Genomic DNA, 23333 nt, shown 5'->3' on the forward strand with positions numbered 1-23333 from the left:
CAACCACATGATTAAATTTCTTTTTTGCCCAGATGGCTTAAAAGAGCATTGCATTACTGAAAAAGTGAAATCTAAAAAGTACATGTGACTGGTATATGATACAATAATTCTAAATTACTCCAACCCACAATACAAAAAAGAGAGAAGTAAGACCACACAAAGGTAAGGACTGGCAGCTCGCAAAGGAGACCCTAACCTCCAGGAGCATAATTGATGCATACATGATGGATGATTGCGAGCATATTTTGAATAAAGTTTGATGCTGCGGGAGAGGAGATCAGAAGTTAACGATAGACAGCGATAAAGATGCATTTGATGCTGAAGGCTTGTGATGAGTAGACACGGTTGAAATGGTGTCTAATTTATATGACATCGATGCCAATAAGACAACATTTACTGTAACATTTGCTATTTTAATGCACAGGAAAAGATGGGCATAGGAGATGAAGTAGCAACAATGAAAATTCAGGACAGCTGTTGAAAGTTTGACAATTTAGGTCCATTAGATAAAAGCAAAGATGGCAGTTTCTTCTTCACATAGATATTTCTACCAAGGCTAGGTTGTCTGCATGAATGAAAATGGATTTATCAATTTGCTTTATGCCTCCAACGCAGAGCTGCAGTTACTACAGAACAAATTTAAAGGCAGCTAAGAACTGACATGAAAGAGTTTAGTGATATTGACCAATTCTTTGAATTCTTACTGGTTCTTCTTTGGAGTTCCTGCAAAACCCCCCAATACCAGTGAAAGGAGTGGCATCTGTGTAGAGTTAATTTGTGTTGGAGGACATCTTAAATGTCAAGTTCCTAAAAGAAGATACCATTTAAACTCACAAGCGGGGTCACCGAAGGCACATTTGTGATTTAGAGGAGCTGTCATGGGTAATTATGCTGATAAGCAAGGGTGTAAATGATGCAGCGAGAGAGTGGCAATGAATGACTGGTCAAGAAAGATGATGCACAGGGCTAGTATCAAGTGCCAGAAGAGGGAGCAAATTGGGGCAGGAAAGGGTAAGAAGAACATTTTGTGAGGAGGACTATCAGACTGATGCTGCTGAGTTTCACAGAGTAAGAATTAGATGGTTCCTGCCATGGCATGAGGAACTTGGAGGATGTTGTCACTTTTTGTTATTATCGATGTGGATCCACTACCAGACTTTATAGAGCTGGCATCCGTAGAACGGAGAATTGGCTCTCAGTAGTTCAAGGACATAGCAACCAGTAGCTAAAATGTAGCCAGATGATGAAAATGCAATAAGCAGTATTTACATCTGGCAACTTATGCTAAGAAAGTTGATGAAGAAGCAGGTTGAATTGTTAATTAATCAGTGCATCAGTTTGCCAACACTTAAAAGCCATATAGTGAGACTGATGTGCCAGAGAGAGGTACAGAAGATTTTTAATTTGTAAATGTCGTCAGTGGTTTCTGACAGGAATGGTTTAGAGAGTAAAGAGTGTTAATGGGTTTGACAAGCACTGGATGTTTAACTTAACACAGCGTGCCTGTAAACCCTGCTGGACAAAAACATAGCGCAACACTGGCTTGTCATTAATAGATGGAATGCTTGATCTATCTGTTTTCCCTGCATATATGTATTTGTTATTGCAAGAAAAGGAACAAGACCAGCTGGTGCAGAGAATGCAGATTCTTTGAACGCAGCCCCAAAGAGACTTGAAATGATGGGACATCAACTGGCATCCTGGTGCCAAAGATGAGCCAAGGGCACTTAAGAGCAATTTCATTTGCATCAGTTTCCTATAGTTTCTTGATTGAACTATGAGGAATGATTGTCACAAGTGTACCCAGTCAGCAGTAATACACCTTGCTGTATTAAATGACAGAGTACGCCACAGACCACCGTAATCCCATTTGAGGCAATACTTGTATATGATAGCATCTCGTTGCTATGTTTTATCGAGGCTAAACGCAACCCAGGAGAATGGTCAACTGTGGGGATGGAGAAAGATTTGGCAACCTGGTCCTAGAAGTTGGAGTAGATAAATATAACAAGTAGGACAGAGAAATTGCATCTGGCAACCCCGCTGCCTGCAACTTTTTCAACATACTGAAGTATGTTGAAAAAGTAAGATAGAAGAAACGGAAACTGGCATCCTGGTGCTAACTGTGGAAGTAATGAAAGGATGGTGCTGAAAACGATGCCATGAACTATGTTCTTGAAGGTAGAGGCTCATTGCTGCTCAAAGATTAACCTTGCTGAATGGGCAAGTGGAAAGGATACTGATGCTGTAGTGGGGTCAGACTAGAATAATAATAACTTGATTTTCCTGGTCTTGGACCGCGAGCATCATTAGGGTAAAACACTTTCAATAAATTAGCTGTATTTTTTTGAGCAATAATGGCTCATCCTTTCACTTGGAGGACTCACTGCAAATTGATTCAATTATCCCAATCACACTCCCAGTTTATTAAAACCATACCTAGATAGAAAAACAGTTATAGATTGACCTCCAAAGAGCCTAGACCTCAACAATACTAGAACAGTGTGGGATCATCTTGACAGGAAATGGAACAAAAGGCAGCCAACATCTAAAGAAGAGCTTTGAAGGTCCTTCAAAAAGCCTGGAGAACTATTCCTGAAGACTATTTACAGAAATTACAAGAAAGTTTGCCTAAGAGAGTTCAGGGTCTATTGAAGGATGAAGGTTGTCAACCAAATGCTGATTTTCAGAATTGTACATACTCTGTTTTTCCCTTTAGCTACAAAAACTTCAATTTTTCCTAGCAAAATCTATAGAAATGATGGGTGGATCAAGACTTTTGCACAGTACTGCATATATCAATTAGAAAAAGATTTAAGAAAGGGCATTATTTATACACCTTAGCATTTTCACTCTTATTCCTACTAGCATGGCTGAGCACTACGTCTTAAAAAGCTGTGGTATTTTTAAAGGAAAGCAGTTTTTCCTCTGTAAACCCAATGCTCATGTCCTCAAGATATTCCAGGAAATAATAAAAGAAGATTCATGATCCTTCAGTCTTTTTCTCACAATAACTACAAAAACAAGCACTGAATAAACCGCTGCTGTTAATTTGACACTGACCACACAGTTATTTGAACAATGCACAGTTGCTTTAGCTTCACCTGGGGGACACACGCTGCTACTCGAAGGATGTGACAATATCATCTGGCTGTTTAACAGTGAAATGATTTAGACCTGTTTAACTACACTCATATAAAAACAAATGATGAATGAGTTAGGAAACAGTTTAAAGTTGACGGATTTGAAGACCACAAACCCTCACATGAAAGAAATTATTTTTTAGTGTCATTTTTTCCCCCATATTTTCCAGGATGATTAAATTGTCCAAGTAAAAGGGAAGAGAAGAAAAAAAAAGTTACGTTTCCATGGCAAACTAAGTTTAGATTGTTTTAAATGATCCAAAACTGCTATTAAGGGACTCCAATGTAGACTTTTGATAGTTCGGCTATCTTTTTGTGTAATGTACAGTACACTTGTTGTATTGTTTTACATGTGAGATGTAGTGCTTCGGCGAACCTTATTTTTGGTACTAAGCTTGCATCTACTGCTCTGAAGAGCAGCTGGCAGATTTTAAAGCCTTGTGCCTCTTTTTTCTTCTTTTGATGAACTATTAAAAGGACGTTTTTTTTCATAGCTGAACTGCAAATGATTTTTTAGGATGAACTAGGATATTGTTTGGGGCTTTCACTGACCGTAGACTTATTTAGAGCTTCCAAGACCCCAAAGAGATTTTCAACATAATTTTATACAATTCTGAATTGTATACACACACACACACACACACACACACACACACACACACACACACACACACACACACACACACACACACACACACACACACACACGTTTTCATATCTTATCGAGGACATCTCATTGCCATAATGCTTTCCCTAACCGCTTACCATAACCCTAATCATCAAAAATGAATGCCTAATCCCAACCTTCAACCTAAACCTATCCATAACCTCATTGTAACCCTGACACTAAAACCACATTTTGAGCCTCAGAAATGCCTTCAAACTCTTGGGAAGAGCATATTGTCCCCATAAATGATTGTTGGTCCTCACAAGTATAGTAGCATGACAATGTTCTGTCCTCACAAAGATGTCTTAACATCTAAACATGTACACACACAAAATATAATACGAAAAAGATAGATTTTGCTATATTTTGTGCTTTCTCTTTTGTTTCCGTTCAGTTTTTTGGTTCTTTCTGTTGTTCCACAATATAATGTGTTATGACATGTTAGATCTTCCCCATAATCTTCTACCAGTCTTTTAAATCCATGCATCACTGGACCACAGTGCGATCTGGGCTACCTTACCTGTTCATGCTTAGTGAGCCGTGTTTTGTTGTGGATGTCAGAGGAGACCAGGTTGAACTGGTGTTTCTCAGCGAGTAACCTCAGTAAGATGACCACCGTCCGGCTGCCGCACTTTCCCACACGATTATAGATCACCTGGCTTGGGAAGGGGAGTACCTGCGAGGACAGAAACGCACACATGTATTCTGTATTTTACTTTCACTGTTGATAAGTGAAATGTGCATTTACTCTGTGCCATTTTGACTATAAAAAAGCAGCTAAGGAAAAAATATTGTGAAAAAAGCAGAAAAAGGGAAATGAGGAAATGTATTAAATTCTTACGACATTCTCCTGTAACTTTGTGTCTGAACTTTGACCTCTAGTTATAACCTACTCTCTCTAGAGCTGAACTAAAAACTGCCTTGACAACACATTAATAGTACATTAAAAATAACAGACACAAAGACCTAATATGAGTATACAGTGCTTCACTGTTCTCCCCTTAAGCTCCTCCACAGAACTTAGTCAAAACGATACTGAGGCAAAATCACTTGGAAGTTCACACATGACTCACCAATTAGCTCATCCATGATTCACAAACTTAAAACTGTCGATACCAGTCTATTTCATTTCCAAGAAATTGACTAATGATTTACATTGGAAGGTTATCGCTGATGTGTAATTTAAATATGAAACACATTTAAGCACAAGGTCAGCAAGAATGCACTAATTTGGCATTTATCTCTAAGAGTTCACAAGGCTTACACAAGTGGCCCCTAAAGAATGAAAGCACTCTGAGAAAATTTATCAGTGAGAACACCCCCCTCCCCTCCCTGACACACACACACACAAAGCCTTATTTTTCTGATTCTCCGCTAAGAGCAGCCCCACCCCAGCATAGAATCCGTACAAACAGTGAAGGCCTCTCGGACTATTTGCCAGAATTTAGTGGAAAAGCAGAGAAAACAATAGGACTGATGTTGAAGCGTTCAAGGAGGGAGAAAGAAATGATGAGAGGGCCAGAAGGGAAAGATGACACCACCGTATCAATATCACTTCCCGCATATACGTCCCAGAATCAAAGCCTGTTCCTGGATTTCATTAGCAAGTGAATACGTTTGATGCAAATACACGAGAACACGCCCTCAGATAAAGAGGTAAAGAACTGAAATGACAACATAGCTTCAGTTAGGATAAGATTATACAAGTTTAGAGATTGTTTTTTTATTACCTAACAAGAAAAGTTTGTTATTCTAACAAAAATATGAAAAAAAAGAAAGAAAAAGAGCGATATCATTACATTTGGGAAAAGTTTTTGAGCTGACAGGAAATAGATCTCTTGGACAGCAGTTCAACTTTCCACAGTGTTTGCCAAGTAACTACAGGCTGAAATACATTCAGTGTTTCACAGGACAGCATATCATGACAAATGACTGTCAGACTTCTAACATCCTGCTGCTGACTAACAGGAATAACAGCAGACATGCCTTCAAAAGTCCAAATCTCCCGCTGGCACTGACAACACAGAAAGGGCAAGCTTTCAGCTTGTGCTATTGTTGTTCCCACTCTGTAGAGCTTGGTTTCTGATACACGCTGGGAGAAATGTCCACAGGGTCTGCCAGTAAAGATTCTGTCAGAAAGTATTATGTAACCATGCTGTTTCCCATCATGTTAGAGAATGACACTTTTTCCTGTTAATATTCATGCTGTTATGGGGTTTTTTAATCTCTAGCTTATATCAAGCAGACTCGGAGATGAGCAGTCCACTTTCCTATTCTCCTTTTCCCCCTCTCTTACTTGCTATTCCACAATTCTTCCCACACATTCACACAAAAAAAAAAGTATCGAGTTTCTTTTTCTTTTGCACAGTTTGAAATGTGTCATTAGTTCAAAAAACACACATAAATTATTATGAGTTTCTCATGGCTGGACCGGCCATCTCTGATATGAATATGATTAGCGGTCATTTTTCTCAATCTTCAATCATCTAACAGGAAGTTTGAGAAAATGTCCCGGTCGGCTGCGCGTTACGACCACAGCACACACACTCATCTGTCTTTTGCAGCTGCTCCAGGAAAGCCACACACCGATATGCTGCTAACCTGCCCTTTGTTTGTGTTCACCCTGGTTTTATTTAGGACTGATTTGGGTTCAGTGCTCCTTAGTATCAACGGCTCATTTATCGCTAAGTGAGGGGTGGCAATTAGTGTTAGGGTGCAGTCGACATTCTCAGCAACTTCCTCTAAATACTGACCAATCCATTCTTCTTCACTCTCATCCAAAAGAGGAGAAAGGGAGTCTTACTGCACTCAGTAGCAGTAAAAGTGGAGTTTCAAAGTATCTAAATAAGCACCACTAATGCTTTACATTAGTTGAAATGAACAATGACTTGATTTGTGCCTTAACAAGTGAGACAAGAATAATTCAACTCAGTTTTAATCATATGATGCCGAATCACAACAACAGTTGCCTAAAGGCGTTTTATATCATAAGGTTATGACCCTACATTAATACAGAGAAGACCTTAACAATCAGATGACCGACTCTGAGCAAGCACATGGCAACAGTAGGGAGGAAAAGCTCCATTTTATAACATGAAGAAGCATCTGGCAGGACAAGGCTCAGGAAGGTGCAGCCATCTGCCTTTGGAGGAGGGAACCAGGACAAAAGAAAGCTGTGGAAGCCCGATAAATAATAACTCAGATAGTAAGAGAAATTAATATAAGATACTAGTGCTGAACGGCCCTTTAGGATTATGCTTCAAGTTTTCTAGTTTAATTAATATGCCTCTATAAGCAACAGGGTTCCATATGATGCTGGAGTTTAGCTTTGGTTATTGGTTCCTCTTATAAAGGGGGATGCTGCAGCAAGCTGCAGTAGAATTAGCCTAACACTGAAACGTTTGTCTTTATTGTCAATGTATGGGCATATATGATGTAATTAAGGTTGTTGCTTATGTGTTGTATTATGTGTTATTTGAGTAGATCATCATTTTGGGATTCTTCAGTCACGGGGTAAAGGTACTACACAGACTGCAGTACCTCTCAAGGCCTTGAGGGAACTATTGTTGCGACGCTATGTAAATAAAATTTAATTCAATTAAAATAGTGTCAACAAGAGATTATGCTTTTCAGTAAACATGCCATTTTTGCACTTCCACAGCAGAAGTTCATAAGCACCATGTTGTGTTTGATGGAGCATAATGAGGTCCCCCTCTAGCATACATCTGAGCCCCCCCCCAAATCTATACAATAACAAATTCATCAAAGCTTAAGGGCAGATGGCTTCTCCTAACAATTCTAACAATTAAATAAACTATGTAATTATATTGAAAAGTGCTGCAAAGTGTGTTTCATAAAGTGACGGATATACATTTCACACATGTGCAAAAATTGTAGCGAGGACATTCTTGTAGTGCTTGCACACACAAAGGCTCATAACTCTATTCTGAGAGCTGCGTGGTTTTTCCATACACCCTCATTCATGCTGAGCTTTCAACTCGATTTCTAATCTTTCCCCACATTTACCCAAAGCTCGACCTTCTGCACACGCATGCTACGGAATGTCAGACCTCTGCTGAAGGTGCAGATCAACTGTAACTCTAGGGGGATGTTAAAACGATAATGAGAGATGAGGCTCATGTACTGCTTGCCACTGACATGGCAGTTGCATCATCTGTCTGGGAAGAGATGACAGAAGATATGGAATCAGTCAATGCAAGCAAATAACATATAATCACTAGTCTGTGCCTCCAGATGCGCAGACTACTCAACCTAGTTTATATATTTGGAGGCTGTATTTAGTTATCAAAGCTGCTACAGTGGTTGCACATGGCAACTGTCATCTAATTTGAAGTCAGAGCCCGAGTGAAAAATCTAGGAACTTGGTGGGAACTTTAGAAATAAACCACCGCCAAATTAAGAAAATAATAGTAATGATAATGATAATGAAGCCTAAAAAAACAAGAAAGAAGTGTCCTATACTTATACTTCTGTTAAATCAATGTATGAACAGTCTACCGAGTGGGTGTCCGTGTCTATGATGCATCCACACGGTTTAAAGCTGCACCGTGATAACCAAGCTACCAAGAACACCATCATTGGCTCTAAAAGAAAAACAACATGAGATGTTAAACCAGAGATGTTCATCTTTTATGTACAGTCTATGCTTTAGATTTTATTGTTGTAAAACACCTACAACTAGAAAGTGAGCAAAATTGTGATATCAAGTTAGTTATAGACACAGTACACATCTTTAATGATATTTAATAATATCTGGTAATATATTTAGACATAAAGTAACAGATTCAATTCTTAAATGATCTCTTGTTGTTTTCAAAAGTTAAAAATATTCCCCCTTTTCACACTTTTCTATGTCAAATGAATTCCAGAGCTTCTGTGTTTGCATAATAAATATTATAATAAGATGCCTCGGGACATATTTAAGCTGTCCAACTCTATTCATTCTTCAGGAGAAACTTATGGAAACGATTTGTAATTTATTAGGCCTACTTGAAATTCATTTTCTGCAATATCCTATATGACATTGAAAGCTTGACATCAACCCTGCACTATGCAGTTTAGAGACTAAGAATACTTGTGGGGTCTTGCTCTAAGTAAAAAAAAAAAAGTTTCTTTCAGATAACAGTACCGTGTTAAAAAATAAAACCGCATAAAGGAAATTACGACAATCTTTCCACTGTGTTCCAGTCAGCCACAGTTTGTTTCACGTACTGTAAATAAGACCCCACTGTTCTCTTTACGAAACAAACACAGCAGCTGCCAGGTTTGTCTGAGTGGCCAAAACGAGTTTGAAACACACAACTCACAAAGGCCAGATGTGATCTAACCAAATCCAAACAGCTGCTCACATCGGCCACAAGCAAACCTCGTAACCATACTTGATAAAGCCTCAAGTTAGCAATGCAATAAATCCTGTGCCCGGCAATATAAACACCAGTGACTCCTTTAACTAAAAAGTGAATAAAGCAATTAAGAAAGGGATTCAATGAGGTGAAAATGAGGTGATTGACTATAGAAGCAGATAATAAACAAGGGGCCGACGGAGACAGAAACAAGTTGGCAAGGAGAGAAAAAGGGAGCACAGAGGAGAGATAGTCCCGTAGACATGCAGCTGGATGAATACAAGGCCCCTGTGTCGGCACTCTGTGTACGAGAGAGACTGCGTTCAAAGCATTACTGTAGCACTGAAGCCAGGTCTAGCTGGTATTTCGAGTGCGTTTGCACGCAGCTCCCTTGCACAGACCAAACCATTATCCTAACTGCACTTAACTGCAACTGTGAGGAGATGGGGAGGTGAGAATGCAGGACAAAAAAAAAAGAAAAAAAAAAAAGGAAAATTAGACAAAACAGGAGAAGAAGCACAGTGACACTGAGACATGATAACAGTGACTCACTCTTGGAGCAGGCTGTCCGTGATCATCCAGATACGTGGATCCACCTGCAAAAGCAAGTATCCAAGTTGAAATACTGAAAACATCATATTATATATATATATATATATATATATATATGGAGAGATTATATTTTATAACGAAATAAGAAGTAAACTAATCAATAAATAACATGAGGGTAAAAATGACTCATTTATATCAAAATAGAAAAACACCTGAGCTGTATTGTCTACACGAATGCTTTAGTTCAGCCACATTCTTAGATCTGATATCGGATGTTTCTTTTTTATTAAGGTCATTCCAGAGTATCTCTACATTTTTTGTTATCATCTATTCTCTTCCTAGGCTCGTGCATATACTGAAACTATTCTGGAGTTGAGTTGATCAAAGCGGTCCTATCACACGCCTCGATTTTTGTCACTGACTGGTTTCCAGGTTTGCAAACTACTGGCTCTAATTAGTTTTTGCTGATGCCAGCAGACCCAAGGGTTCATGTTTCCCAGCTATGCTGTGAATGTTTGAACTTTCTCCCTTTTATGACTCTGTATGTTTATTTTTGGCCGTTTGGAGTTTTTCAGGCAGTGAAAGACTTCTCAGAAGTCATAGTTGTTGTGTAAAAATTGTAGAAAGGTAATAGTAACAAGGAGAAAAAATTACATGCAATGCCACTAACCCATTGCAGCAAATTTTGATCATCAACTTGTCAACACACTGAAATATCGCTATCATGAACATAAAAAGTACGAAATCAGTGACATCAATCATCACATTTTAGTTTCCACTGATATGTTTTACTGATGCGAACGCCTGTCTTTTAAACCCTTCTTCCTTTAACCACTTCCTCTACCGAAATGCTTCAAAACCCTGCCGCATCTAACCACGTGAAAGCCTGCATCACACGGCGCAGCTCGACCCAACTCTACATCATTCGTCGAAACCACACATGGCTCTTCAGTGTTAAAGGTGAAGATGTTGTGACGAGAGCTCTAGTCGAAGTAGCTCCATTCGTAGCTGTTTATGGAACAGAATAATGGTGTTCATTGAAGGCTGTTCCTACACTGAGGATCTGTGCCCGTCTTTCGGCCCACGCTCCAAATGCAAGCCCAAGCCTATGACAGCGACCTTTTCTTTCATCACCTGTTTAGACACAAAGGCTGCCCATCACATTTACAGCACTTAGACTGCAAGAAAGAAAGGGAAAAGACAAGCTGGCGAGCGTGCATGGGTGGAGTCTGAGTAAAGTAATAAACTGAGGAAATATTACATAACAGAACAATCTCTCCTTTTGTCTCTGAAATGTGATCCAGAAGAAGAAAGAAATGATGCGTGAACACACACGTTGTTTTATTTCAGGCCAAAGTTTCCCACTTGGCACATGCTTGTAGATGTTACTCTGCTGGAAGTTCATAGCTTTGTAAATACTGTTTACACTTTAGATAGTGGTGTGTAAGCTTTGGGTAATTAGTCTTACACTGACATAAAATCTGCCTGACTGTCTTGCTTTCCCACACACACACACAGTAGTTACTATATATAAGACTTGCTTGGATTCAGTTTGATGTCGCGGCTCATTAATTCATCGGGCACTGGATGTATAAATACAGCTGCACTCTGCTCACCCTCAGGTGTTTCTTAGTCTCGTTCTATCTTTTCATCCGTCTTTGTAGCGCTTTCGTGGCATTACACAGTTTTCCTGAGGAATGCAGCGGCAAGCGCACATTTGCACCTCTACTCCGAGGCATTTCAGGTCACGGCAGGGTGAGGATGCAGAGACGCAGACAGACTCTGTTCCTTCCTCTGTCATCCATCATAGACAACCACCCCCCCACCTGCCACCACCGCGACCTCCAACCCCTCACTGCCTCCTGTGTGTGCTTCTCATTAGCGTTTTGGATAGAGGATCGGAACTAATTTTTTCCAGGGTACGAGGCTCGCAAAAGCTGACAGCTGCCCTCCGCCCCCACCGCCCACAGAGAGAGGAAAATCAACTTAAAGAGCCACTGTACAAACTGTACTCATTGACCTGATTGTGCTGTGAGCCTATGCCAAATATCAGAGACGACAATGACAGTCTAATGGGACTTGAGTAATAAATATTTTAATTCCCAAACTGACTTTTTATGACTGCCCTGGACATAATTCTTTTCCACTAAATAATCTGATAAGAATGACTTAACACATGTAGCCCAAAACAGCCCATAAAGGAATGTCCTTTAAAAACTAGCGAAAGGAATGCAAGTTAATTGGAAACAATACACAGTGCTGCTGTTATGTCTCTTATGATTTCTCCCATGCTCACAAGGGAATTTGTGGATCAATAGGTTGATTTAAAATCAACAATCCCATCACTAACATGAGGAAAACTCCAGGGCCATAGATTTCAAAGATCAGTGAAGTTGCTCTGACAGCTTTTGTTAGGCTAAAGGCTGAATGTGGGTCCCAATGACACATGGGTCAAGAAAGGTCAAGTAGAGAAACTATTAGGTTACAGGAAGAGCAAATTTACAAATTTAATCTAAACTAATCTCACATTTGAGCATATCGTCAGGTTAATGGTTGTATTTTGTGAGTTCATGTGTGTGTTTGTGTCAATGGCTGATTGACAAGGAAACTAATGGAGTGTGGGTTTGCATTGGTATGTAGCTAAATGGTTAATTGGATTACTGAGTCACAAGATCCATGGACTTGTTGTTAAGAACAGCTGCATTACTATTTCCAACTCCAATTAATCAATACCACATCATGGGCAGCATAAAGCAGCAGTGATTTTAAGTTTTAATCACCGAAAATATGAAACATATTATACTCACAAGTGCAAAGCTAATTTAAAAATGCACAAAACCAATAAAACAACAGAGCCTAAATGGCCTAGAGGGAACTGTGCCATGCGGGGATGCCAGCATTCTGTAAATTACTGTTACATCGTCTCCCAAAACAGATTTTCAAAAGATTTTGTCCCCAACAAATTAAAAAAAAGAAAAAAGTAAGTATCGTACAGCTTCAAGCTGAGATAGTACGCAACAGGATTGATGCAGCAAAGAAAATGTGAAATTCATTAATGCACAAGATGCTGTTTTCTGCACTGATTAAGAAGCCCACAAGAACTAATAAGAGTAATGGAAATGTGTTGAGGGGAATCACAGCCCAGCCTCACAATCTTCAAGAAGTTTAAGAATATTAATGTCTAAAACTCACACCAAAACCAACAACATTACATTTTAATACAAGCACACACACACACACCAGGCCAGCAGCTGCCCCTGTTCAGGAACTTCTTAAACCAAGTGACCATGCACATCAATTAATCACCTCATTAGCTGAACTGATTTGTTTTTCTTCAGTGGAAGAAAAAAGTCACTTGTTGTTAAATCAAAAAGTTCAGGTATAAAAAAAAAAGAAAAGAAGAAAGGTAAAAGTGCATCCATCTGATGTTTCTATCGTGATTACTTCAAACAACAAAGCTAAGACTGGCTTTATTGTCGCGCCCACAGCTAAAACAGGCACAAGTATAGACCTCCGTATTCAAATTCCTAAGCAAACAAAATAAAAATCTAAGATGTGGACAGACATTTGGAGGTTAGGTACTACAAAACACACAGGTGGAACGCCAACATAGCTGGAGGAAAAAAGCGTTTGAAGGAAATTTTGGTCTTTAGGATTGTATTCTGTCAACAAAGCCCAGAATCAGTCCTTCAGACTCTGGAATTTTCCGTTGTTGTTGGCCTACTCCAGGAATGCTACAGTAAGTTTGGGAATTTTATAAACATGTATTTAGAGCGTAGACCATTTCATTTGCTTTGCGAAGCTGGCAGCATGGCTAAGTAGAGCTTAGGAAAGAACACGTCCCAGAATAGGCAGAGGTGGGAGTGGGAAACCACACAGGAATGGCTGCTGAGAGCAAGGCCAAAAGGACAGGCACAGGGTTGGAGTTAAGAGTCCTCTAGCTTTGCTGTGGGACGCGACTGAAAGCGCTGATGGAAGGTTACAGAGCTGCTGCCATGGAATGTTCTACAAGTGTGTGAAACCAGATTACAGGTTCCCCATGTTGTGAAGACTAAGCTCTTTCATGTGTAACCACATCCTGCTGTAGTTTCTCTATACCAGACTGAAACGACTATTAAAGGTGTCGGCGTGCTGAAACTCAAGCAGAGAAAAGAAAACGCAGGACTGTTAGATACAGAGATCACGTGATGTTCCTCAGTCCAGTCAAAAGTGACATAACTCCAGCCTCACCAATCTGTGTAAAAACACACCCAGTTAGATTCTCCACACGTCTATTGTTACAGCCCTCACTAAACACTTGTGTCACTATTGTCTGCACAGGCAAACAAAGTGAGTGTGCAGGAGTTAGATACAGTACAGGCTTTTCTATGTGTGTTTGCTTGTGAAATGAGGGTGTGCGGTCACCCGACCCTTTGATCCGACATGTGGGAGTCGCTCTCCATTAAGACGAGAATCGCGACCCATGTCGCTAATTACAGGAGGAAGCTAAGCTGAGGGTCAGGGTCTCCACCCACTTCGCCCTGCTTCAGCTCAATCCCACAGTCACTTGAGAATCAACAATGATCAGACAAGTTTGTGATATAAATAGAAAGGCAGAGCCACTGCTCTGTTATTCCAGGTGCCCAAAGACCAAACCCTGGTCGGCAGCCTAATTTGTGGACTTGATGCTCCCTTAAAATTTTGGTTGCTGAAATATAGTAAGAACATATACATGGGCATGCAGATGTGCAGGGGATGGGAGCGTTCAGCATGACTGTTGGTATATGATTTGCAGGCACCAGTGGTTGCCACCATGTATATTGTATGACAGGGAAGTACCAGTAAATTGGTGACCCAGCAAAGCAGTGTTGACTTTAGTGGCTGTGCAGCTGGGAATGCCAAGAAAGCCCAAAATAAAACAGATAATTTACAGAACAAGAAGAGGTAAAGCTGAAACATTTCCAGTGATTTATGTTAAACACAGAACAAAGACATCTGACTCAAGAATTAATAATAAAAAAAGAGGAGTATAACTGACAGAGATGATAACTGGTTTTTGAACTGAAGAACACAACTCTTACGGTCGCGCTTCTCTGATGTTTGGGTGGTTGATCAGCACATTAGTGCAGCTAAAATTGACGTTACAAATAATACACTTTGAGCTGTTTCTCCCAAACTATCATCAGTAGATTTTACAGTTGTCAAAATCAATTGATTTACGGGACCCCCAGCAGGCCATTTCATGTCTCCAAACTTGGAGAGGACTAGAAGCAGTCATCCAATCAAGTGAGGCAATTTAATCAAGCAAAGCGATGAGCAGATATGCATTCACTTCTTAGAGCCCCAAAGCCACGTTGCTGCTGCACTCTTGTATTTTAAATCTGTTTGGGGTTTTTTTGGACTGAGGGACTCGCTGCCCTTTCAGAACCAAATTTCACAGCCCACAGCAAAGACTACTCTCCATCTGCCTGTTATGAGTAAACGAATTGAAATATTTTTCTTAGGTATGCATCGTGACCGTGTGAGACCTTAGTCTATCCGGCAGGCTGTCACAGAGTTTACGAGCGCTGAACGCGCTTCGAAATGAGGTGGCTTTGAAATGAAGAAATGAAGCGTGAAGTAGAAAATTGGACAAGTCTGACGCCACACAGTCAAAGTCAGCAGCGTAATCATCCTCATCAGCTAGTGAAGAAGTGATGCGAGGAACAATGTTCTTCTTTCTCTGGGATTTTCTGTGGGTGATGTTAGTATTTGCGCAACGGCAAGAGACACAAAGTACTGGCGCGTCACAGATGTGATGCGCTCGAGGATTTCTCATAATCTGAATGCTTTGTCAGCCAATTTTGGATAATTCTTATTAAAGGGCACTCGTGCTTGTGCAGTTTGTACATACCTTTTCTCCTCTTGCAGTCATGTAGGCACGACACCAGATGTCTTGCTACCCTGTCCTTATGGATAAAGAGCCTGCTGGGGGCCACTTTGACTGACCAGTGATTTTTTCCACATAACCCTACAAAAGAAGTCAAATGGAGGGGACCTTTTAAGTCTGACTTCTAGATTGTTTAATTGAACAAAAATAGCCATTGGGGCCAAGGGGGGCATCATATAAAAACATAGTTGTTGGTGTAAGACTACAGATGTGAACAAAAGCTATATATAAATATATAGTGAATTTCTTTTATTTTAAATATTTTGCCAGGAAAATGGGAAAGAGTTGCAGAAATTTATTGAAATGTGCAAATATAAATGGAAATGCAGTATACAAGGCTGTAAAATTCTAGAGAGCTTGAAAGTCAATATTTGGAATGATCCACTTTGTGCTTCAATATAGCCTGAACTCTCTACGGCAGGGGTCCCCAATCCCAGTCCACGAGGGCCGGTGTCCCTGCAGGCTTTAGATGAGTCCTTGATCCATCGCAGTGGATTTAAATTGATAAATTACCTTCTCAACATGTCTTGAAGTTCTCCAGAGGCCTGGTAATGAACTAATCATGTGATTCGGGTGTGTTGACCTAGGGTGAGATCTAAAACCTGCAGGGAAACCAGCCCTCGTGGACTGGGATTGGGGACCCCTCCTCTAGGGGAAGCTTTCTTGTCATCTTTTGAATACTCTCCAGGAATAGTTCCTCAGGCTTCTTGAAAAGCTCTTCTTTTTAGATTTTGACTGACTTTTGCTTCATTCCCTGTCAAGATGATCCCACACTGCTTCGATAATGTTGAGGTCTTGACCAGCGGTCCCCAACCCCCGGGCCATGGACCAGTCCGTGAGTCGTTTGGCACCGGCCCGCGAGAGTTGAGGCTCAGGTGTGAAAATCATAGTTTTCAGGGTTTTTATCATTTTTTAGCGTTATTTCTTTATCGTTAACTCAGTTTCCCTGGGTCTTTTCCCTTGTGTTTTTAATAAATCTTCTTTTTTTGGTATTGGTACTGGTTTTATTTTGTTGTATTTATCCACGACACCTTAAAGTCCGGCCCACAAACATAAACCTGTCCGTGGTGCAAAAAAGGTCTAGACTGTGGGGAGGCCAATCCATGACTGATACTCATCCATTCTGTGTTTTTTCTTTATTCAGCTTTGCTTTTACTGCATTGGCAGTGTGTTTTGGATCACTATCATGGTGAAAAGTGAAGATGTTCCTGTCTCCATAACTCAATCACTGTTTGAGTCATATATATATTATATATTGGACTGAACTGCATATTAGTTGGTAATGAAAATGTCTTAAAAGTCCTTCAAATTTCTTACGATTTTTAGATACAAATATTGGTACACCCATATGTACAACAGCAACAACACCAACTATCCTATTAAAAGCCAACCGCAAGCAGGGTAACTACTCACCCTTTGTTACTTTGCACCAGCTTAGACTCATAAACACACACCAGATGTGGAAATGCATCTTGCACAAAGGGCTGTTCCCCACTGCTACACCAACACAAAACTGGTGACAACTGAGCGATACACAGCTGGAAATGACTGAAAGATCATAGTTTCATTACTCAATTAAACAATTGCCTTGTTGTGAGCACTAAGATCCTATAAATACACATGGTTTTGTCTAGCATCTGGCTTCAAACTGGTCTTTTTATAGTTAAAAACAAAACTGTTACTAAGTGTTTTCACTGTAACTGTGAAATTAGGGCTTTGTTATTCAGGAAACAGAAGAAGAAAAAACAGTTGCTTTTTCTTGTACTATTCAAGCAAAAAAGACCTTGTTTCGTTTGCTTTATTACAGTGTTTTTCGGCAAGATCACAATTATTACTCTTTAAATTTACCACAACATTTTCTCTGGGGACACAAGGTTCTGCTTGAAGCTACGAAAAGACACAAAAACACCCTGCTTTAATTGTTTGTTTACAATACAGCTCCCTTGGCCTTGAGCCTAGACCAAGCTAAAACAGCTTTTGAAAAAAAGAGCACATTTTTTTTTCCCAACATGCAACTGCTTGTTTGTGGCTTGGTGGCCTGCTGCTGTGCTTATCTTGTATATCCCTGCGCCGATAATGGTTTTCCTGGTGATATGTGGGAAACATAAGCAAAAAACAAAACAGAAAAAGTGAATTTTTGTGAACAACCAGTTATGAGTCTTAAGCTCTTGTTCATTTTCTTACATGCACACTGCTGGAATGCTCATATTAAACATGGTCAAAGTTTCAGACCATCAGGCCTGCACATGACCAAGTTATTTCTGTGAGACAACAGCTCGGGCTTCAGACTGTCGTAATCATTCGGTTTCAGTAGCTTCACCCACCTGCGGTTCAAATCTTCTGTTTATAAGAAGGAACCAATCAAAATTAAGTTGGCTTAAAGGAAAAATTACCAGACAATAAAAGGTGCTAAGACAGCTTCTTTCAGATAGTACAAGCCTTCAGTTCATCCCCTAAGGAATAGAATAAGATGAAAAAGGAATATTTTGCACTATGAATCATGCATAACTGCTCTGATAAAGAATAAAGGTAGAAGCTGGAATGAGGGGCATAATTGGTCCCCTTGAATATTTTTCATTAACACACTTTTTTTAAAAATATACGCATACGTTATTGCAACCATGCAGCTGCTGAAGCTTTAAACATCCTACACACATCTTTTTGGGATCAGTGGTGATGCTTCTGAATCTTGTTTGAGGCATAGCATAGATAAACATGTCAAAAGACAAAGAGCTGGGTGCGTACTCATGCCTTCCTGTACATAATAAAAACATCTAGTGTTTTTTCTGTTTTTCTTGGCATGTCATGCTGTTAGTCATGAAGAGTTCTTTTCCCACATAGCCACTGATCAAACTAGAAAAGCAGCCTTAAGCCAGAGAAACAGCTGCTTATAAATGCCAAGGAACTTTGCTACATACATGTAAGTGTCGCACAGAATTTCAAAAATGGCTCATGAGTCTAAACCTGAAGAATTTTCTCCTACTGGGTGTGTTTTCACAGAGTGCCGGCTATCTGTTTGCTTTAGGTTTTATGCTCGGATGTGCGTGTAGCCACCAAGAAAGCCTTGAAGATTTATAGATGCACAGAACAGCTAGCTTGAAAGGATCTGAAAGAGAATCAGGAAAAGTGTCTGAACGCTCGAGAAGATTGACTCAAAAATGCAGGGAAAATTAAACACTGTCACACTCAACGATACGAAAACTATTACAAGTTCCCTGTCTGTAAGTTACGGGAAGTCTGAATTTGAGCCAGGAAACAGTTAGTTTAGATTAATGTATAGCGTGAAAGCAATGGGAAACAGAAGGCCTTGCTTTAATCAAGGGTGAAAAAAGCCCCAAACACTTTTAGTCCATCTGAATCTCACTTAGTAGATTTAGAGATGCACATCAACAGATTTTATTATCTTTTGACAGAGCCGGACTAGCTGTTTTCCTATTTCCTGTCACTGTTTCCTGTTTTATGATAAGCTAAGCAAGTCAGCCACTGGCTGAAGCTCACACATAAACACAACAGTGGTATCGATTTTCTTATCCAACTCTTGGCAAGAAAACAAATGTGCATTTTCCCAAATGTCAATGTACTCTCTTCAACCACATATCATATTATGGTCTCTTAAACCCTGAAAGGAGAAAAACAGAGCATGCAAGCTCTCAGACAAAAATCCATGAATGTCTGTGGTGTGCTATGTAAATCGCCTTCTGCCACGTGCCCTGTGGGGGTGTTTGGGGGGTTGGATAAAGTTCTGGATGGAAAAATAGGAAAATGCTAGAATGGGATGTAAGAGAAAGGGTAAGAAAAAAAGCTATATAAAGGAGGAATGAGAGGGAGTTTGTGATTTATTACATTTCGTTGTGTGGCACAAAACAGATTCAGGAAAAGCAGGTGTTATACTATACAGCACACAGGAAATGAAAAGAAAGTCAGGAGGAAGGATCAAGAGGGGTGGAGTGGGAGACAGTGAACAGGAAGAAATTATTACCCAATCAGTTTGTGAGCCCTTTCTGGAGGTCAGCAGAAGAAGATGAATTGCAATATTTGAAATCTAGGGGTTTTCCAATGACCTTTGCAAAGTGCCTTCAACAGAGAAAAGCATACAGATTCCACCAGGAAGTGCACTCATGCACGTACACACACACTGTTACAGCAGCCCCTAGATACGAGTACATATGTACTTATCTGAATGTTAATGAAAATTAGGAACTCATTCATGAGTTATCTAAAATGATACCTGATGGATCTAATGATTAAAAAGTATATAGGATAGGGAGTGTGATGGTGCTTTATTGCTTCTTGACAGATGTGCTGGCTCAGAAATTCATCCAGCTGTGAAAAAAAATCATCGTCTTTTCAGCGATGGCGAGAGATACATGCATTCCTCTTTATATTTTTATAAGCTAAGACAGCACTTTAATAATAACAATTTGTGTGTCCATGTGTGTCGGCGTACGTCTGTCAAGCATTCGCGCACACGCACAGAACCGCTCGAGTCTCAGATCTAATATCTAGTAGCTGTCTATCTCTCGCAGTAGCAGCATTTCTCATCAGACTTCGCTCACCAGCAAGGCCGGGATAGAGCTGACGCTTGGTCCTGCAGAACAAACAGACTGCATAAAGCACCCCTGTGTGGTGCTAAGTCTCACACTGAAGTGAGGGGCAGAAGAGAGAAGAAGAGAGAAACATAAAGGCTTTTCAAAGAATGATGAGACGGAGGTAGATGTAACAGCAATGCACAGCGAAATGATGAAATGGAATAAGAGACTTATAGTGCAGAAAAAGTTTGGTTCTTGTAATAGCTTTTTGGATGCCTTGTCAAAACTGAGACCATGTCATAAAATATTTCCAGAGGGGGGGAAAAAAGTGAGAGCCCTACACAGTATGTGACTGTGGTCAACTGAAGCATGCGACTTTTCTCATGGGCCCCAACAAAAGACCTTTCTAGGACTTTTACAGTGCTCTGTTTGACACAGAGAGGTGTGATTTCAGCACAGACGTGATCCATTCCAGATATAAGGTACACTACTGACATATGTAATGGTCAGTTAGCCATGTGAGCAAGTTTATCCACTATTCATATCTGCTTATTCGTCAAGAAAAAAAAAGCAAGCGCTGTTTTTCTAATTTGTGTAACTAGTCTTCAGGAATAGTTCTCCAGCGTTCTAGAAGGGCATTCAAAGCTCTTCTTTGTCAGCTGCTTTTACTCTATCAAAATGATCCCACACGGCTTCAATAACGTTAAGATCCCGGCTCTGAGGAGGCCAAACCACGACTGATAGTGTTCCATGTTGGGTTTTTCTATTCAGGTATACTTTTACTATACTGACAATGTGTTTGGGATCATTGTCATAGATCCTTCTAAAAAAAAGAACCTGTTAGCAATCAGATACTTTTCACATGGCATTGTACAGTGGTTTAAAACCTGACTGTACTTTTCTACAGTCATTATTCCATACAGTTTGAAAATATCCCCAATATTACTGGCTGAAAAGTAGATCAGAATCATGAAAGATCCTCTAACATGTTTTAAAGATGACTGTAGACACTCTTTTGTATCTCTCTCCTGATTTCATACTGTCAATGATTTGACTTGAATTTAGATTCATCACTCTACAAGACCTGTTGCCACTTATTTCCAGTCCAAAACCTATGAAGTTGGCATACCTCAGCCTTTTCTCCCCGTTCCCCTTCCTTAAAAATAGCTTCTTGACAGCCACCCTTCCACTGAGATCATTTTTGATGAGGCTTCAGCGAACAGCAGTTGGATTAGGGGCCAGATCCATCTCTCAGGTCCTCTTTCGTGTCTTTGCTGGATTTCATAAGGACGTGACTTTCAGATAATGCTCATTTTATATAGATCGTTTCTTTTAGGCTTGTCACTTATTCATTTGTCCTCTACTTGTCCAGCTTCATCAGATTTTTTTAAAATAGACACACTGCACAGTGTGTTGAGATATGCCAGGTTTTCAGCCAATAGCACTTTGGAAATAACGTGTTGGTGCAAAAATAACATTTTCTGCCTGTCAACCTGTCTTACATGAAGCGAATACAGTTACACAACATGGTACTTTAAAGATACTATTTTAAATGGGTTTGTTGATAAGTTTTCTGTTATGGGCAGACACAACACTGGCTAATCGTTTAAGTTAAGAGCTTTTTTCATGCTTGAATGATTCACAGGTAAGTGTTAAGTGGTTTAACAAAAAAATATTAAGATAGTATGTCCTCTGAAAATGGGCAGGCAAGAGGACTGGTCTAAAAATATGTGAACGGGCAGTCAGTGTCCACAAAAAAGCCAGGAGAACTATTGCTCAAGACCATTTTTAAAAAAATGACAAATAAAGTCGGGCTACTTGCAAGCGAAATATTAAAAAAAAATGAGGGGTAAACTCAACACTTTTGCAAAGTATTGTAAAAATAAGTCTCATAAAAATAAATCTTAAACATAACTACAGCAATTGAAATTTCATAGACATAGAAATATATCATAAACTGCCAGTAAAGGAATACAAAGGACCTTACGGAGCTTAGAAAGAAGGTGACTGGACTTTAAGTATACTTGACCTGGATAATGGAGAACCTACACAGACAACACAAAGGAGCCAAAATCCATTGATTTTTTCCACACACACACACACACACACACACACACACACACACACACACACACACACACACACACACACACACACACACACACACACAGCTAGTCAGATATCATAATGAGGTAATTGCTTCGCTTTAATTAAGCTAATTTATCATCATTATAATCATATTTTGGAAATGTTTTTCTAGCTTAATTGCAACTTCGGAAGAATTAAACTCATCCAAACCATGAGTCTCCCTCTCTGGATTTAACTGTTTTCCATAAACAGCAGTGATGTGCAGCTGTAGAGTACAGCAGCTGCCAGTGGGCATGTGCTTCACATACATAGAGTATGTGTTCTTCTGTACTGAGACTTGGTCCAATCAGAAAATAGGCATGTGCATGCACATGAAGGTCAGCTTGTCAGCTTCACATGTATGCGATGAGTGCCTTTATGCACGTGTGTGTATTCGCATGTGTCACCGAAACCCCAAACCACTCACTAATCACACAGTAGATGGTGGCAGGGCCCTGACCTCTAAGCATGCATCATCTGTTACATAAATACTCATTTGAAGGAAACTGCTGTCAGCTTCCATCGGTCTAGAGAACTGGTCAGTGCCAGGTTAAACCACTGCTGGATCAGGACATGGCCACTCCCTTGTTTTGGGCTCTCTTGTCTCGGGATATATATGCATGTAAGTGAATGTGGAAGTTAGGGGGCACAAAAAAAAGAAAGTGCATGCGTCTGTGTGAGTGTGTTTCACAGCGTATGAAAAAAAGGAAAAATGCTTGCGTATTTTAAAATGCAAGTCAAGGACATTTTGCAGTTTTGGTAACAGAAGCCACAGGATGTGCGTCTGCAGCAGACCACCTTGTACCACATGACATCATTCCATTGCCTCCTGACGCTCCACGCACACAGGCAGGGACGCTCGCTTCTCAATACGCGCTATTTTTTCCGTATTCTCATCAGGTGCCAAATAAAGCGCACTTGCCATGTGTGGACCACATGTTGGTGACGCTGATCTGAGCCAGTGAAGAAGAGAACTTTAACACACTTGTTGAAGAACACTTGAGAAATCAGATATCGCGCTTGTGTAATCAAAAACATGTTCAC

The 23333-nt window shown here is 40.0% G+C and overlaps 1 protein-coding gene across 2 annotated transcripts in view; it reads right to left on the reverse strand.

Annotated features, from left to right (window-relative positions):
- usta (uronyl 2-sulfotransferase a) overlaps positions 1–23333 on the reverse strand; it is a 59355-nt gene that overhangs the window by 17983 nt on the left and 18039 nt on the right. The window contains exons 2-4 of one of the 2 annotated variants that reach the window (XM_026143344.2): positions 15598–15714; positions 9726–9769; positions 4331–4486 (exon numbers count right to left, since the gene is read on the reverse strand). In XM_026143344.2, coding sequence (XP_025999129.1) covers positions 4331–4486; positions 9726–9769; positions 15598–15714 — 317 coding nt within the window. The remainder of the gene's footprint in view (positions 1–4330; positions 4487–9725; positions 9770–15597; positions 15715–23333) is intronic. The other variant, XM_026143345.2, reaches the window with a different exon arrangement.

The sequence above is a fragment of the Astatotilapia calliptera genome, chromosome 15 (assembly GCF_964374335.1).
Source record: "Astatotilapia calliptera chromosome 15, fAstCal68.1, whole genome shotgun sequence".
Taxonomy (NCBI): domain Eukaryota; kingdom Metazoa; phylum Chordata; class Actinopteri; order Cichliformes; family Cichlidae; genus Astatotilapia; species Astatotilapia calliptera.